Source organism: Gymnoscopelus braueri, assembly GCF_963280865.1.
Source record: "Gymnoscopelus braueri genome assembly, chromosome: 10".
In the NCBI taxonomy this organism is placed as follows: domain Eukaryota; kingdom Metazoa; phylum Chordata; class Actinopteri; order Myctophiformes; family Myctophidae; genus Gymnoscopelus; species Gymnoscopelus braueri.
The window spans coordinates 13,518,297-13,534,326 of NC_137611.1; the positions used below are offsets into that span (position 1 = coordinate 13,518,297).

Sequence of the window (16,030 nt, forward strand, 5' to 3'; positions counted from 1 at the left end):
CAGCAAATGGTGTTTATTGTCAAAGTGTAGGAGTAGGACAATGTTATATATGTGCATATTTAATTATTGTGTATTCTAATTGTGCAACAATCTAAGCTACAGTATATACAGACATCTATCATTAACTGTTGATAGCTGGATGACAGTTATACTGTATAACAGTAAATCTAGTTGGCCAGTTGCTTGGGCAGGACAGTCTCGTGAGACAATCTTTTGAGGGCCCAAGACTTTGGTATCATCTGTTTGTCAAATGCAAAAATGGTGACTCTTACTCGTACAGTGTAATATCAATCAATACAACTAAACACATCCATTAAAAACATCCACATGAATATAGTCAACGCAACAAATGTTATGCAGAAAAATCTTTTTTTTTCTTCTTTTTTTTTGTCTTGCCCCCTTCCCTAACATATCTCCTTAAAATTTCATCAAAGGTTAAACAAAACATTTAAATGTTACATATCCCATAAAAGTAAAAGAGAATAATGTTATGAGGATCCCCAGTTCTAGATAGCAATGATGCTGTTGTGAAAAATATACGTATAGTAGAGTGAACTAAACATTTACAGGATTTTACAGGCGGAGAGAAAAAAAAAAAAAAAAGAACATCCTCTTGACATAATTCTTTAGAATAATAATACAGCCCCACAGTCTTATGAACATGCTATGATCTGTCGTTACTCACTCCGATCATTGTCCGTGTGATACGAGGCTACGCAGCCTGTCACAGGGTTGTGGTTGTGTGTGTGTGTGTGCGCGCACGGGTGTGTGCATACATTTACCCGTCTCATGTACAGGTATGATGGATATATGGATGTATGCGTGTGTGTATTTGTGATGTCAGTGTGGTGGTTGTCTCGTCAGTGTACGTGTCTGTGTTTAGCGGTTGTGCCTGAAGACTACAGTCAACAGTTCTCCGAGTTATGCGAATGTGGTCCGGTCTCCATTTTCCAGTCTCTCTGGTCTCCAGTGGCTTCTGCTTGCTGTCCGCCGCCGCCACCGCCGCCGCCGCTGACACTTTGCTGGGAGGCGGCGGGGGACAGGGACATGTTTCTGCGGGGGTTGCCGCTGTGCATGGTGTTCCAGTGGCGCTTCAGATCCGACGCTTTGATGAAGGCCTTGTCGCAGGAGCCGCAGTTGAAGGGCCTCTCGCCCCGGTGCTGCCGCTCGTGGTCTTTCAGGTGGGACTTGTGCTTGAAGGCCTTTTCGCACATTTGGCAGCCGAAGGGTCTCTCGTTGCTGTGCACGCGCTCGTGCCTCTTCAGGTCGGGCCCCCGTATGAACGCCTTGCCGCACACGACGCAGCGGTGCGGCTTGAAGCCGGAGTGGATCTTTAGGTGCTCCTTGAGGTGCGCGGCGGTGGTGAAGGCTTTGGGGCAGTGCTCGCAGCCGTAGGGCCTGTTGGCGGTGAGGAGACGCTCCTTTTTGGCGTTGTGGTCCAGGGGCTTCCCCCCAGGCGTCTGGCAGGAGCCGTGGTCGCGGTGGCCGTAGAGCAGGTACTCCAGCTTCATGTCGCTGGAGGACGAGGAGCTCCAGCCGTGGCCGTGCTGGTCTTTGCCCATGTTGGTGCTGTAGTTGTGCGGCTGGCTGTTGACGTGGGAGCCCCCGGGGCCCATGCCGTCCATGCCCTGGTCGTAGAAGCTGTTCTTTCTTACCTCCTCCATGGCGAGCTCTTTCAGGATGGCGTCCTGGGCCCTCATGCCGTGGCCCTCATTGCCGGGGGCCTGGTTCTCTCTGGTCTTCATGTTGGTCAGCTCGCGCTTCTGGGTGCACAGGTTGTCCAGGAAGTTGATGCCTAGTATCTGGCCCGACGACATCATCATGTTGATGTCCTTCTTCCTGACGGCCAGGCGCGCCGTGTACATGTAGTTGAGCACCTCCTCGAAGATGTCGGAGCGGATGAAGTCCAGCTCCACGATGGAGTTGTCCTCGTCGCTCTGCTTCTTGAACAGCTTCTTGAAGTAGTTGCTGCAGGCGGCCAGCACGCAGCGGTGGGCCCGGAACTCGATGTTCTCCACCACCACCACCACGTCACAGTGCTCGCCCTCCATCCGCTGTTGGTTCAGCATCTTCAGGAACGTGGCTTTGTGGTCATAGTCGATATATCTCAGTAAGTCGGACATGTTGCCGGTTAAATAGGAGCAACCTTAAAAAAAAAAGAGGGGGAAATTACTTAATTATTTTATTTCAGTTATTTTTTTACCCAGTCAAATTTTGAATTAGCAAGAACATCAGAACTAGTACTAATCATAATGAGTTGTTCATGCTATACATCCAGACTGAGGGTGCACTCTGCACTCGCTAAAATACCTGTGTGTTCCACCTGAGGGTCAAGTTATGTATTTATTTTACATTTTTAATTGATTTATTGCCTGTTTATTTTATTTTTATTCTTTTTAATTATTTCTATGGATCAGAGTCCGCTAATAAATAAAGATTGAATTGAATAACACCAGTCAGAAATGGAAGCTATACCACAATCCGAATAGAGTGCTACAGTTTTGACGTCCTAAAACCCCCAATAGTTAGTTTGTAATGGCATCACACATTTCATTTACGTCATCATCTTTTGTCTTCATTTCGTATATTTTCGTACAGTATTATCGGAAACGGTCATCACCTGCCAAACTAAAACAAAAGTGGGTGGAGCGAGCGCTAGGCTAAATTAGCATGCTAATTATGTTAATGTATACACATTAAGTATGCAACGCGCATATACTTTTCACGGCAAAATGAGAAAAAAACAAACAAATATTTGCTCAAGTCGTGCCGTGGAGCGCGTTCGACGGCGGGCGGTCCGTGCGCGACGACGCGTCGCAAACGGCGGAGAGAGAGTAAACAAAAGTGGCTAATTCAGTCATGCAGAAATCCTATGGAGCGAAGAGAAGAAAAAAAAAATAGGCCCGAAAAAAATCGCCAATAAAACACGGGAAAACGAGCCGTTGCAACGTGCACTAAAATAAAACAATAACCGCGACGCGATGACCGGCTCGAGCGCCGCGTTTTTAACGTCGCGCGAGCCGTCGCGTGCGGTTCGGAATAACCTTTAAAAGCAAGAGAATCTTTCACTGTTCACTGCGTCCAGCCATTTTGGTACCAAGCAGAGAGAGAGAGAGCCCTCCGCCGCTTGGTACATGTTTCTCTAACCGTTTTTAAACCCTCAAACACCGCCCAAACCAACACATACCCGTCGACAAAACGTCTTCGAAGCCCCCACGTTCTGTTTTCCGACGTCGAATCGAAGCGCAGGTTGGAATTTAAAGGAGAATTAAAAGGGTTAAATACCTTATCGAAGCCTGAACGCGGTCCTTGGTGTTGTCACGCAAGGCAGGCAGAGCGTCGACGATCCACACAGAGCTGTCGTTTTTCCTCTTCCTCCTCTTGTTGTGACTGTGTAAGGGAGGCGGTGGAGGAAGTGCCGCCAAGCGCCGCCGCCCCCTGCAGGGCCGGAGCGGCACGTCAGGCTACATAGCCTTTGGCTCAAGACTGTCACATAGATATGTATTCTATCGATTTTCATCAGTGATGGGAAAAATACTCACATGTTTTACTTAAGAAAAATCAATCAATATCATCAATACTGCAATGTAGATGCACCCTGTTAAGTATAAGTCCCGTATTCAAAATCGTCCTTGAGTAAAAGGATTGACATCAAAATGTACTTAAAGTACCAAAAGTAGAAAGTACTCATTATGCAGAATGTCCCATTTCACAAGTTTTCAAATGCATACAAATCTTTTGAAGATAGCAGATCTACAAGCTCACAATGCGTCGCATCGCGATGCATTGTGAGCTTGTAGCTCTGCTGAAGTGCTGAAGTGGTTAATTTATGTTTTGTATTAATAATCAAAATCTACAAAGTAACTACTAAAGTTTTCAAATAATTGTAGTGGAGTAAAAGTACAATATTTGCCTCTGAGATGTAGTGGAGTAGAAGTAAAAGTACTGAAAACTGGAAATACTCCAGTAAAGTAAAAATACTTCAAAATTGTACTTAAGTACAGTACTTGAGTACATGTACTTAGTTACTTTACGCCACTATATTTGCATGTATATATATGAAAATATCAAAATCGATAAAACACATATTTGATAGTCTTGATCCAAGGCTACTTCAGTCCAGCCTGAATTCATGCAATTTCAAGTGGTTCTCAAACTGTTTGAATTCCAAGGACCCCCCCCATAACTCTGTGGGTGTACACAATGGAACCAAATGGACCCGTAAAGGTCCATTTATACACTCTCAGAGTTACAGGCCTGTAAGAGTCCATCATTTGGAAACCTGGCCTGAGGGTCCCTGGATCCCACTTTAAGTACCACTGCAAGGGGTACTTGCAGGTCGAGTGGGAACCTAAACATTGTTGGCAACGACAGTGTTAAAAAAATAAAATAAAAGTATGCCTTGGAAAATGGTCTGAAATAATGTAAAGTACATTTGAACATGTACAGTTCATCATTATCAGACCCAGATTTACACTTCAACTTCTTGTTTATGCCCCAAAGTGACATATCCACAAGTTTGTAGCAATTTGTCATTAATATAGTGTATATATGTATTTGGCCCCAATACAATAAACATAAATATAAAATAATGCCCAGAGAGATGCCCACTAATCCTGTTACCATTGCAAAGGGGGTCGCTCGCAAAAAAAAGGGAAATGCTGTTATTGCCCCAACGTCAGGTTTGTTGATAAAACAATAAGGATTTAGAACCATATATTAATGAGTAATATAGATCACCTGCTGGCTTTACAATCAGTGGTTATTATTATATATAACCAAAATACTGTAGCAATGCTTCCTCATAGTGGATTGCAAGATCATTTTAAATGGTAATTTCCTTGATGTCCAAGAACAGATGTTTTTTTTTTTTATGTTTAAAGGTCTATATATTAGTGCTGATGAATATTAACATGGGTTTAATACTCCTATGCTTGTCAAGATGCAAATTCAGTATCCTACTATGAACTCCAACATTTTAAAATCTAATTTGATGTTGTAAGTAGAACTTTGAATAGTGTTGACAGCATTTTCTCAATTTCCCAATTACAGCTACGTATAGAAAAGGATGCATAGACAAACTAGAAAAAGTGCTCCTCGGAGCACAGGTCTCCGCCAGGTCAGGTAGGTTATTTTGGCCTCCTGGTGGCGCTATAATAGGCCAATGTGAAAAGGGTGCCATTTATTCCTAGGCCGTGCACGGCAATCGGACATGCATTCATGATTTGAGGCATTTTGTTCTAAAAATGTGTTTTGCTAAATTTGACCTGCTGGTGGCGCTATAACAGGCTTTGATTGATTGATGTAGTTTATTTAGAAAGACATGAGAATAGTACATGACAGTACATAACAGTACATGGAAGTACAAATTCACAATACAAGGTCTACTAAACTGGAAACCCTCATTAAGCATTACGCTTGTTTAAGATGAGGACCCCATGCACACAAATCATGATGAAATATAAGAGGCAGGCAGATATACACACTACTATACAGAATGTCATACAATCAGCTTTCAGGTTACTGGTATGACGAGAGAAAAAAAAATATATATATATATACAAAAGAGGAAAATGAAAGAGGGGGGGGGTAGGGAGGGGTAGGTTAAGACTTAGACAGGGGCCATTTTCGAATTGCAGCCTCCTGAAGGTGTATCTTTAGGGCAGTTTTGAAAGTGAGTAGGGTTTTACACTCCTTTACTCCTTTTGGTAGGGCATTCCACATTTTTGATGAATAGCATGAGAATGAGTTCATACCCTTAGTTGAGCCAAATCTGGGTTGAACATGATCAGTGGAGCTGCCTCTGGTGTTATGATCATGGACTTCATTAACATTTTTGAAGTATTTTGACAAATACAGGGGGATCCCAATGTTGTGGTGTATCTTGAAGACCAGGCCCATAGCAAGTTGCTGTACTCTGTCCTCAACCCTAAGCCACCCAATCCTAGCAAAATGAGCAGGGGTTAGATGGGTTCTGTGATTGAGGCCAAGAAGTAGCCTTACAAGTTTGTTTTGGGATGTTTGGAGCCTTGTTTTTAAGGCCTTGGAGGTGTTGTGATACCATGAAGTGCATGCATAATCATAATGACCTTGAATGAGGGCCCCTGCAAGAATCTTCAGAGTATTCTTACTGACTAGGCGATCAATCCTCCACAAATAGCGTGTTGTTCGGTTGACATTTTTGATCACTTTTTCGGCGTTTTTGTTACCGGAGAGGTTTGCCTCCAAGATGGAGCCCAGGTAGGTAATTTCATCCTTTCTTTTGATGACATTATCACCCACTTTGATCGTGAAACTCTCTGCCTTGCTAAGGTTAGGACTGGACCCAAAGAGGATGGATTCAGTTTTACCCAGGTGTAATGAAAGTTTGTTGTCAGAGAGCCAGATGCAGATCTTGTTGAGTTCGGAGCTGAGAGTTTTCTCAACCTGCAGCCTGTCCCTGTCCGAGACTAGCAGGGCCGAGTCATCTGCGAACAGGAACAGCTTGCAGTCGCAGGCCGATGACATGTCATTCACATATATCAGGAACAGTAAAGGTCCTAGTATACTTCCTTGTGGGACACCACAAGTCACAGGGAGGGGGGGGGACTGGGTGCCGTTTACTTCCACCACTTGCTCCCTCCCTTCCAGGTAGGATCTCATCCAGTTCACTGACGTATCATCAAAACCTATTGCTTTGAGCTTATTGATCATAATTGGGTGATTGACGGTGTCAAAGGCCTTTTGGAGGTCCAGCATGACCATGCCGCAATATTTGCCCTTGTCGACATCTTGTTTGATAGAGTCGTTCAAATAGAGAAGGCATGTGTCAGTGGAGTGGTTTGTTCTGAAACCAGATTGGAATTTGTAAATTAGATTTTTTTCGGCAAGATACTTATCGACCTGTTCATAGACTATTTTTTCCATGACTTTCGAGATGGAGCTAAGAATAGAAATAGGGCGGTAGTTGCCAGGGTCTAATTTGTTTCCTTTTTTGTACAGAGGGGTCACCCTTGCTTTTTTGAAATCGTTAGGGACCCGTCCCTGTATGATGGAGAGGTTTATTATGTGGGTAATGATTGGAGCAATGGAGGCGGCCGAGTCTTTTAGAAATTTGGCGGGGATATTGTCGAGGCCTGTGGCTTTGTGTTGATGAAGAGCACTCAATTTTTTAAACACCTCTTCTGTTTTCACAGGGGAGAGTTTAAAATCATCTTTCCGTACACCCTGTTTTTTGTAAAATGAGTCAACATGTTCTTCACCATAGCACCCAGAGTGAGGGGGAAGTTTTTCAACCAAATCTGAGGTTATGGTCGTGAAGAATATGTTGAGGATTTTACTCACTTCATGTTTGGATGTGATGAGAGTGTCATTCACCTTGAGGCTTATGTTTGTAAACCTGGTTTTCAATTTCTTGCTGCAGCCTAGTAGGTTGTTGAATAGCTTCCAAAGCTCTCGTGGTTTGCTTTTATTTTCCTCAATTTTGTCATCGAGGAAGCTTTTTTCTGCTAGTTCGAGCATGCGATTAACCTTGTTTCTTAGCTTGTTTCTTTCTTTTACAAGTTTAGCTACGTGGGATTCGAGACCTTTGTTAAAACACCTGGCGAGTTTGATCCTACCTTTATGAAGCTCAGAACACTTTTTGTTTCTGACCTTCATGGCAGTAAGGATGTCCGAATTCATCCATGGTACCGGGCGGGATTTGACCATGACGGTTTTCATGGGGGCCACACTGTCCAAAATTTGAATGAATTTGGTTTTGAAACCAAGCCAAGATTCGTCTACCTGTGTGCTGTTTAGTACGTCGGACCTGTCCAGTTCCTCTAGCCTGCGATCTAAGTCCTCACTCTTATAGTTTTTGAGGTCTCTGATCGTGACTGATTTGTGGTAACCGTTCTTAGGTTTACGTTTCTTTCTGGTGCAGAAGATCATGTTATGATCAGATATGCCACAGGTAGAAACACCACTATTGAGGATTTTGTCCTTGTCCGTTGCTAGAATGAGATCTATGGTAGTTTGAGTGGAAACACACAGCCTTGTGGGCTGGGTGATTAGCTGGTGGAGTGAGTGCCGATGACAAAACCCCTTGAATGACTTATACACTGACGCTTCCTTACAGAGCATGTCTGTGTTAAAGTCACCAAGAAGAATCGTCTCCGCACACTCCACCTTAGCTAAACACTCCTCAAGTCTTTCATAGAAATCAGTCTGGTTAGGAGGTCTGTATATGGTACCGACTAGCACAGGCTTGGAATTTTTAAAAATGATCTCGACCCACACAGCTTCAATGGCTGCATCCTTCAGGTCTTCGCGAAGGATGCACTCATTGTCAATATGTACATACATGCATACACCACCTCCGTTTCTCCCATTAATGCTCCTATCATTTCTGAAAAGTTTGTAATTTTCAATTTCAATCTCAATGTCCTTTATCGTATGATCAAGTTTAGTTTCAGAGAAAGTTAAAATGTCAACCTTACCATCATAAAACATCTGCTTGATTTGTGTTAGCTTGTTTCCTACAAGGGAATTCACATTGAGGTGAATCATGTGCAAGCCAACACCGAACGATTTGATCATTTGATCAATGGAGATGTGTTTGTCCACAGAGATATCAAGTTGAGGAGCAGTATCGAGGGGGGAGGGGGGTGTTGTGGTGTTAGCGTCCATCAAAGCATCTGTTCCGTCGTAGGCAACTAGCTGTGGGGGTTGGGGGGCGGTGGGGGGCCTTTGTCTGGTTCTCGGAGGTAAGCAACCAGCTGTGGAGCTTGGGGGGTGGGGGGATGGGGGGGGCCTTCGTCTGTGTTCTCGGTGGTCCATCCTGGTCCCTGCGCCGCCTGAAGCCACCAGAAGATGTGTCCGTGGATCGGCTTCTTCGGTCGCGCAGCGTCTCTCCGTAGGACTTCGTGGTGCGTTGAGGACGGCTGCGGTGTCGATGTAGTCCGAGGGTGCGTTGGCTTGCTGGGACAGAAAGCTTGCGGTGTTAGCCTGGCGTTGTTGTTGTTCCCCGTTGCCGTTGGCAACGTTAGCAACGTTAGCAACGCTAGCTACGTTGGCAAAGTTTTCCTCCCTCGCCAGACGGGCAGAAGTTTGCCTGGTGGTAACTGGGCCTGGGTTAACGTGGATATCACCCGACAGGAGAAGAAATAGGATGATTATATATCTTCTGTCCATGCGTCCTGTCGGGGGCGCGTTCTTCTTTCTAGCCGAATTCATGGCCAGGAGCGTATGGAGAGCTCCAGCTGCGAATCCCAGATGTTTCGTTGATTCTGTCGAGCCGATCAGATAGAAGTCGGAGTGTTTTTCGTTTTTCATTTCCCGTGGATTCCCCTTTTCTGTCTCCATCAGGTGTAGATTCTGTGGATATTCGAGGAATGAATCCGTCGTCCACAGAAGGATGAAGATGAGAATTAAATCCAGTGAAAAACTGGCAAAAATGTTGCCGTGAGTGCGAGAGCTCGTTCGCCCGAGAGCTCGTTCGTGAGAGCTCGGTCGGGAGCTAGTTCGCATGCGACCGTCCATCTCGGCGTCTAGACTAGACTAAAAGGGTGTTAAAAGGGTGGCATTTGTTCCTCAACGTAGTGCAAATGTGCATTCAAAGTTTCACCGCAATCGGACGCTGCGTTCATGATTCGTGGCATTTTGTTCCAAACGGGCCACTCCTGCAAACATTACATGTCAATGTTAGCCAATCAGGATGGAATATGAAAAATCAAACAGATTCGTTTTGATCACATGACTATAGAGATCATGTGTACCGATTTTTCCTTGGCCTCTAGAGAGTGTGCATACAAAGTTTTACACTGATCGGTGCAGTTATAGGTAAAAACACGAATCGCCCTGTTACAGCGCCACCATGAGGCTGATTTGAACATTTTCAAATGGCATTTCTTCCTTGGCCTAATGGGAATGAGTGTTCAAAATTTCACGGAAATTGCATGCTGTGTTCATGATTTGAGGCATTTTGTTCGAAACGGAGTACTCCTGCAAACTTTGAAAGGCAATTTCTGCCAATCAGGATGGAATATGAAAAATCTGAAACGAGCAATTTCTATTAATGACTATAGAGATACTGTGTACCGATTTGCGGGATTTTTGGCCAAAATCTGTAGGAGTACTGTCCAAAAATGTGTTTTGCACAAGTCGGCCTCCTGGTGGCGCTATAAAAGGCCTATGTGAAAAATTTGGAGCAGAGGTTCTGCTCTGGCATCCAGGGAGTGTGTGTGCACAGTTTCGCTGCGATCAAGCCAACGGTGCCGGAGATTAGCTGTACACAAAATGACAGAATGACGGACGGACACACACACACGGACGGACAGGGGGCAAAACATACTCTCGCCATGCCTTTCGGCCTGGCGGAGACAATAATCAAATACTGAGATCAGAGTAGATCAATATGCTGCATGCTGCATCTTTAAGAATGTATAAATAAATCAGAAAGAGAGAGAGAGACGGACAAATGTTGTCAATATTCTATTTGGAAAGAAAACAACAAACTTAAAACCAATGGGTTTGCCACTTTTATTTCACTGTTGTGGAAATATTGCTGTACATGAATGATACTTGGTATTCAGATACAGTTTGAACAGATGAGAGGCATATAGCATACATATTCTGGTGTACGACAGATCACTCTGGGCTTTGTTAATCTTTTAAGACCATATGTCATCTTCAACACACCATTGTGTCCCTATTTTTGCAACAGCGCACGTTAAATGGTACTTTTCCCCCACTATAACATATTGATAACCACACACCTTGACAACATATATGTTGAAAATGACATATTCATTAAGAGAGCATCGAACATGACAGACCACACAAGTCCTTGGACAGCCACACAACTGTGAACCTCCTCAGGTACAGCCCTTCATCCAGCGAGAACATTCCAAGAACTTCTTGAACAGAAAGCTTGAGATATCTGCTCTTCCCAGTTAACCTTAACTGTGTCTTTTAAACAGTCTAAAAAAAACTGTTGCAGGTGATAGAAACAATAGGTAAGAATGATGACAAAAACTAAAAATAAAATACTGATCAGAAGAAAATAAAAATACTTTTTCAAGTAGTGTGTGACAAAATCATTTACTAGAGATACGATTAGCTTCTTCCAAGAAAAGCTTCGGTATGTACTGTAGACTGTTGGTCTGTATTGATTTCTGCAGCGGCATATTTGACTGAAAACCATTGACTTTGTGGAGTGGCGAGTGACGCGATGCTTGCTGGCACAATGAGGTTGGCATATCTACAGCAAGGGTTATACTGTGTTTGCTCTAACATATACAGCCTACAGGCAGCGTTGTTTTAGGTTTCGGAGTGATGGCTTTATTCATAAATAGAATGTTGCTACAATAATTATTCTCAATAATCATAAAAATGCTTCAAAGTCATAAGGCAGTGAAAGAAAAAGAAGGAAGGGGTTTGTTTGCTTGCTGCACACGGGAGGTCGGCGTGCAGATGGGATTGAAGAACCGGGTTTTTTAATCTTATGGTTTTCATGTATATAATCTTGTCATTCTTTGATAATGCAACATGGTGTCCTTCTCATGCAAAAATGCATTTTTTCGCAGGTGATGGGTGGGACCTTGTGGCGAGCTGCAGCATTTGGAGAGGAGGAGCCGTCTTAAGTCTTCAGAATGTCCCGGAGTAATACATGGAATCCTGGGTGTCGAAGGTTGCGAGGTTGAATCCTTGAATAGAAAACAGCACTCAGCCTTATTCCTACAAGCACAGAGAAAACAACATGTCAGCAAACATGGTTCTAGACGTTGAAACTCCCAATACTATGGCACGACATACCACACAGGACAACAAGACAAATGCTATGAATATGCGCTTGAGGTAATGTTATGTACTCCAGAACAGGTGTAGTGAGGAACACAAGTAATAATAAAATGGTATATAGATGCACAAAGGCCAACCGGGTACTTACAGGGTAAAGCTAGCACACATTGGTGGAAACAGTGTTTTTTTGTATAATTTATAATTACAAAATGTATAATTACAAATGTTTTAGCATGCCATACAGTGGCTAAATTATTAACCACTTAAGTCCTACTGTACTTCTTCGTACAATGAATAGTGAAAATAGTTGATTTACAAGTTCACAATGCGTCGCATCATAGCACATTGTATTGCAGATCTGCTATTCTAGCAAATTTAGAAAATGGTAGTTAGGTTGTTAAAATGTCTAATGCCTGTGTTTACTGCCTCAAATGTATTGAATTAAAATGTTGGAAATGGAAACTTCACTTCAAAGTCTGTTTTTTATTTTATTTCCTGTTTAGTAGCCCGGCCTCTGCATGTGCATCTACCGTTAAGAGACAAGCATCCAGAAGGCCACAGACGATATTTAGTACAATGGTAATAAATGCTGCTCAGACTGAGAGAGCCCAGCCATTCTGACAGGCAAGATGTAAGACAGCACTGCACGCACAGCGGAGGGTCCAGAGCCGTGGAAACATAGCAAGCCATTCCCATCTGGTGAGTCACGCAAGTCCACACATGCACGCACACGCATACACACACATCCAAAACCCTGCGCCTTGGGGTCATTTCACTCAGAAGCTAATGAGGAAAGCTTGGATGCCAAAAGTTAGATGTACTGTACAGCGGTATATATATATATATATATACGGTCGACATAGAAGGTGTGTCCGCACTTGAAAAAGCTTGAAAGAAAAGGGGTGAGGAGGGGTTGTTAGAAACACTAAGAAGAACAATGCCAGTGTGGTAGAATGGAATGATAGAGCCTCCATTGCATGGCTCCATGCCTGTCAGACTCGGGGAGGATACCTGACAACGTTGCGCAGACAAGACAAGTCCAAACACAAACGTTTGCCTTCGCAAAGTTCGTAAAAAACATTGCGAGGCAAACGTCTGACCCATTTACACATATAAAAGGTGGTGCGTGTTTGGTTGCATAAATAAACCCGCTGACCTTTTTTCAGAAAGCACGATATGAAGGAATGTGTAATTGTTTCCATTTGGAAGTGATATTGTTGCCTTTGAACAGGTTTTTCATAATGGGATGGGTGTGGATATATTACTATATTTGTTTTAATAGTCTTTTTTTCCTTCTTTTTTTTTACTGCATGCTTGTATATATCAGTGGGTCCAGCACGGGACTAGCAATGCCAAATTTAAAATCAGTTCACTCATCATACTATTAACAGGGTTTGTATGAAAGTTTCCGTATCTTATTAATCTCCAGATAGATTGAAAATAGGCCCTGACAGTTTCCCCTGGCACACCTCTGTATATGTAGGATCAGATTTCAAATGGATACAGATGACTTTGCAGGCCACAAACTAAAGGCCGCGGCGAGAGGCAGAGCTGGTTTAGCTGGTATTCTCACTTGTCACTGATAGGGATTAAAGGTATAGTATGGCTGCGTCGCGTTGTTGACAAAACATCATATTCTAAATTCTGTTTGCTAAATGTCGCCACTACTACTTTTCGAGACACAAAGACACAGCTTTTCAGACAGCATCTCTTTTTCAGTCCTTGTGAAAACTTTGGGGGAAATGCTTTTTAGGATTTGCTTGATCTCAATATGATGAAAGATTGTCTCGTACATGATTCTCAGGGGATTCAGAACACACCGACAAGCAGGCAGTCCTGACAATCCCTTTATCTTCCCAAAAAATGACAACTGCTTGTATGCCGAAAATGTAAGCTGAAGTGTTTTTACATTGACCACTTAGGCCTTTTCATCATCGTACATCAAATAACAAAAATAACCAATAATACAAGCTCACAACGCGTCACATTGTGAGCTTGTAGATTAGATCAAATGTATATAGCATTATATTACTATAATATTGTATATTACTATAATGACATGCCCAAAACAGGGGAGCCAGGTAGGAAGAGATGAATTGTGAAGCCTCAGTGTAAATAGCATCTAACTATTCCAGATAGGCTCTGTCTCTGTTAGCAGAAGTACAAACATACAGTGCAAGGAGGTCATATTATTGTCCAGTAGGGGGGAGTGTTTCATGACAGACAGAAACATCACAATTAAGTTTTTTCCCCCTTTCTTTCCCCTCAGGCTGCATCCTTATGAGCTTATGAATAGATAACATCCAGTCTGTAGCCTATACACACACAGAGGCTGAGCTGGAGCTGGGCCGATGACAGCATGATGCCTTGATGGTTAGTGCTACACAAGCAGGGCTGTCTGTAGTACCCATGACAGCCAGCGCTGATGGGGGGGGGGAAAGCAGCATGCGAGGAGAATGGAGAGACCAGCTTGCAAACCCCCTAGCCCCAGCCAAATCCAAACCCAGTCCAGATCGGACCGGACTGGAATGGATCGGTTCCTAGACAGAAACCTTCATCCTTTCTTACCTGGGTCAATCCTCCCCCTCCTCTGGTGTGATCTCTGTCTCTTTATGTACCACTACTTTGGTCACTGACATGTCAGGGTGCTGTTCTTTAGCCTCCTTTATGGCCTGAGCCAGAGCCTATACACGACGCACGGAGGTGCAGTTGCAAGGCGAGTCCACCAGGGGGAGACAGAGAGAAGGGGGGGGGGGCAAGGCAGGGCAGGGAGGTTGGAGGAGGGGGAGTGGGGGGGATGTTTTTTTTGGTGAGTCAATATTCCAACAGGGTAGCTAGCTACTGCTGAGTTACATTTGTAATACAAAGCCATACAGCAAATATCAATATTTGTGAAAGTTACACAGCATGTTAATAACTTTGTCCAAATATCACACGTAAAAGCCACAGTGAATTGTAAATTCTTTGGGTCAATCCCTGCCACCGGGAAAAGAGATGTTAAGCGCTTCGGGGAGGGAGAGAGGTCTCTGTGCAGTTTTCATTTTTAAAATGTGCTTTTTTTTTAATGAGAGGAGGGGGAGAGAGAGAGAGAGAAGATGGATGGAGAGAGATTAGAGAGATAGATTGAAGGAGATGGAGTGATAGAGAACGAGGGAGAAATAGGCCAAGGGATAAAGATAGATTACGTGGAAAAGGAAACGGGATACTTGGGAAAAGTTAAGAAGAGACTATGGAGAGACCTCGTCGTGGTCGATGTCCGTGTCTCCTGTGATGACGATCCTCTTCTCGATCCTCGTCTCGGACACGCCTCCTTTCACCGTCTGGACGGCACACAGCAGAGGACTTTGTTAAAATCTGCTCATTCAAGGGGGTTTAACCCGTTCAACCCGGGAACGCATCTCTGTCATTTTAAGATGTCTTTGGCTATTCAAAAATAGCAGATATACAAGCTCATAGCGCGGTACTCGAGCTTGTATATCTGCTATTTTTGAAAAATCGTGAAATTTTGTGCAAATCTTTGAATATGTATTTTTTTAAAAGCAAACATTTGTAACTGTCAAATGTCTCAACAAATGTCTTCATTTTTTCTGAAAAACAATTGTTACCTTTTCATGTCAAGGACCCCCAAAATTATGCTTTTGGCCGCCAATCCCCATCAAAATATGTTGTTCCAGGGACCCCCCCCAGAAGCAAAGATTTGAGTTAAAAATGTTGTTTAAAAAAAAATATTTATACAAAGGTTTGCACAAATGTTGAAGATTTTTCAAAAATAGCAGATCTACAAGCTCGCTATGAGCTTGTAGATCTGCTATTTTTGAATAGCCAAAGTATCAAAATAATGGTTATAGCTAAAATCAAAAAATGACACAGCTGCGTTCCCGGATTGAATGGGTTAAGTGATTAGCTTTTTGTTAACTTAAATGTTAAATACTAGCTCTGAATTCAGATTACAATCTGAATTCCCCATAGAGTGTTTGTTCACTAACAGGCGGTCTCCCCGTTTCTTCAGCTCTTTAGTAAACAGAAAATACATTTTTAAGGTTGGGATACCAGTTTTATCCAATCAGAAGAGAGAACGGAAACAGGATAAACTGAAACTGAAATAGGTAATGGAACAAAACATTAGCAGACAAAATATGAACGGGAACACTATAAAATTGCAGCTAGTAAAAGATCTTTTTTGAGTTCTCTAATTACACACCGGGGCCATTATGTTTGTGCAATTAATTCACCCTAAAATACACATATAATTTGTTGTGCCATGAGTACA

At 43.2% G+C, this 16,030-nt stretch overlaps 2 protein-coding genes across 12 annotated transcripts in view; both read right to left on the reverse strand.

The window, feature by feature from the left end:
- The window catches only part of LOC308093080 (zinc finger and BTB domain-containing protein 14-like), a 3,382-nt gene extending 4 nt beyond the window's left edge, over positions 1 to 3,378 (reverse strand). The window contains exons 1-2 of one of the 2 annotated variants that reach the window (XM_080439288.1): positions 3,286 to 3,378; positions 1 to 2,146 (exon numbers count right to left, since the gene is read on the reverse strand). The exon at positions 1 to 2,146 is cut by the window's left edge and continues 4 nt beyond it. In XM_080439288.1, coding sequence (XP_080295414.1) covers positions 906 to 2,123 — 1,218 coding nt within the window. In that variant the 5' untranslated portion in view covers positions 2,124 to 2,146; positions 3,286 to 3,378 and the 3' untranslated portion in view covers positions 1 to 905. Of the gene's footprint in view, positions 2,147 to 3,187 lie in introns of both variants that reach the window. The other variant, XM_080439289.1, reaches the window with a different exon arrangement.
- A 7,108-nt stretch (positions 3,379 to 10,486) lies between these two features.
- The window catches only part of LOC308094466 (band 4.1-like protein 3), an 81,550-nt gene continuing 76,006 nt past the window's right edge, over positions 10,487 to 16,030 (reverse strand). For 9 of the 10 annotated variants that reach the window (XM_080441142.1, XM_080441135.1, XM_080441134.1 and 6 more), the window contains 3 exons: positions 15,000 to 15,080; positions 14,329 to 14,444; positions 10,487 to 11,697 (listed from right to left, as the gene is read on the reverse strand). In XM_080441142.1, the coding sequence (XP_080297268.1) occupies positions 14,334 to 14,444; positions 15,000 to 15,080 (192 nt within the window). In that variant the 3' untranslated portion in view covers positions 10,487 to 11,697; positions 14,329 to 14,333. The remainder of the gene's footprint in view (positions 11,698 to 14,328; positions 14,445 to 14,999; positions 15,081 to 16,030) is intronic. The other variant, XM_080441140.1, reaches the window with a different exon arrangement.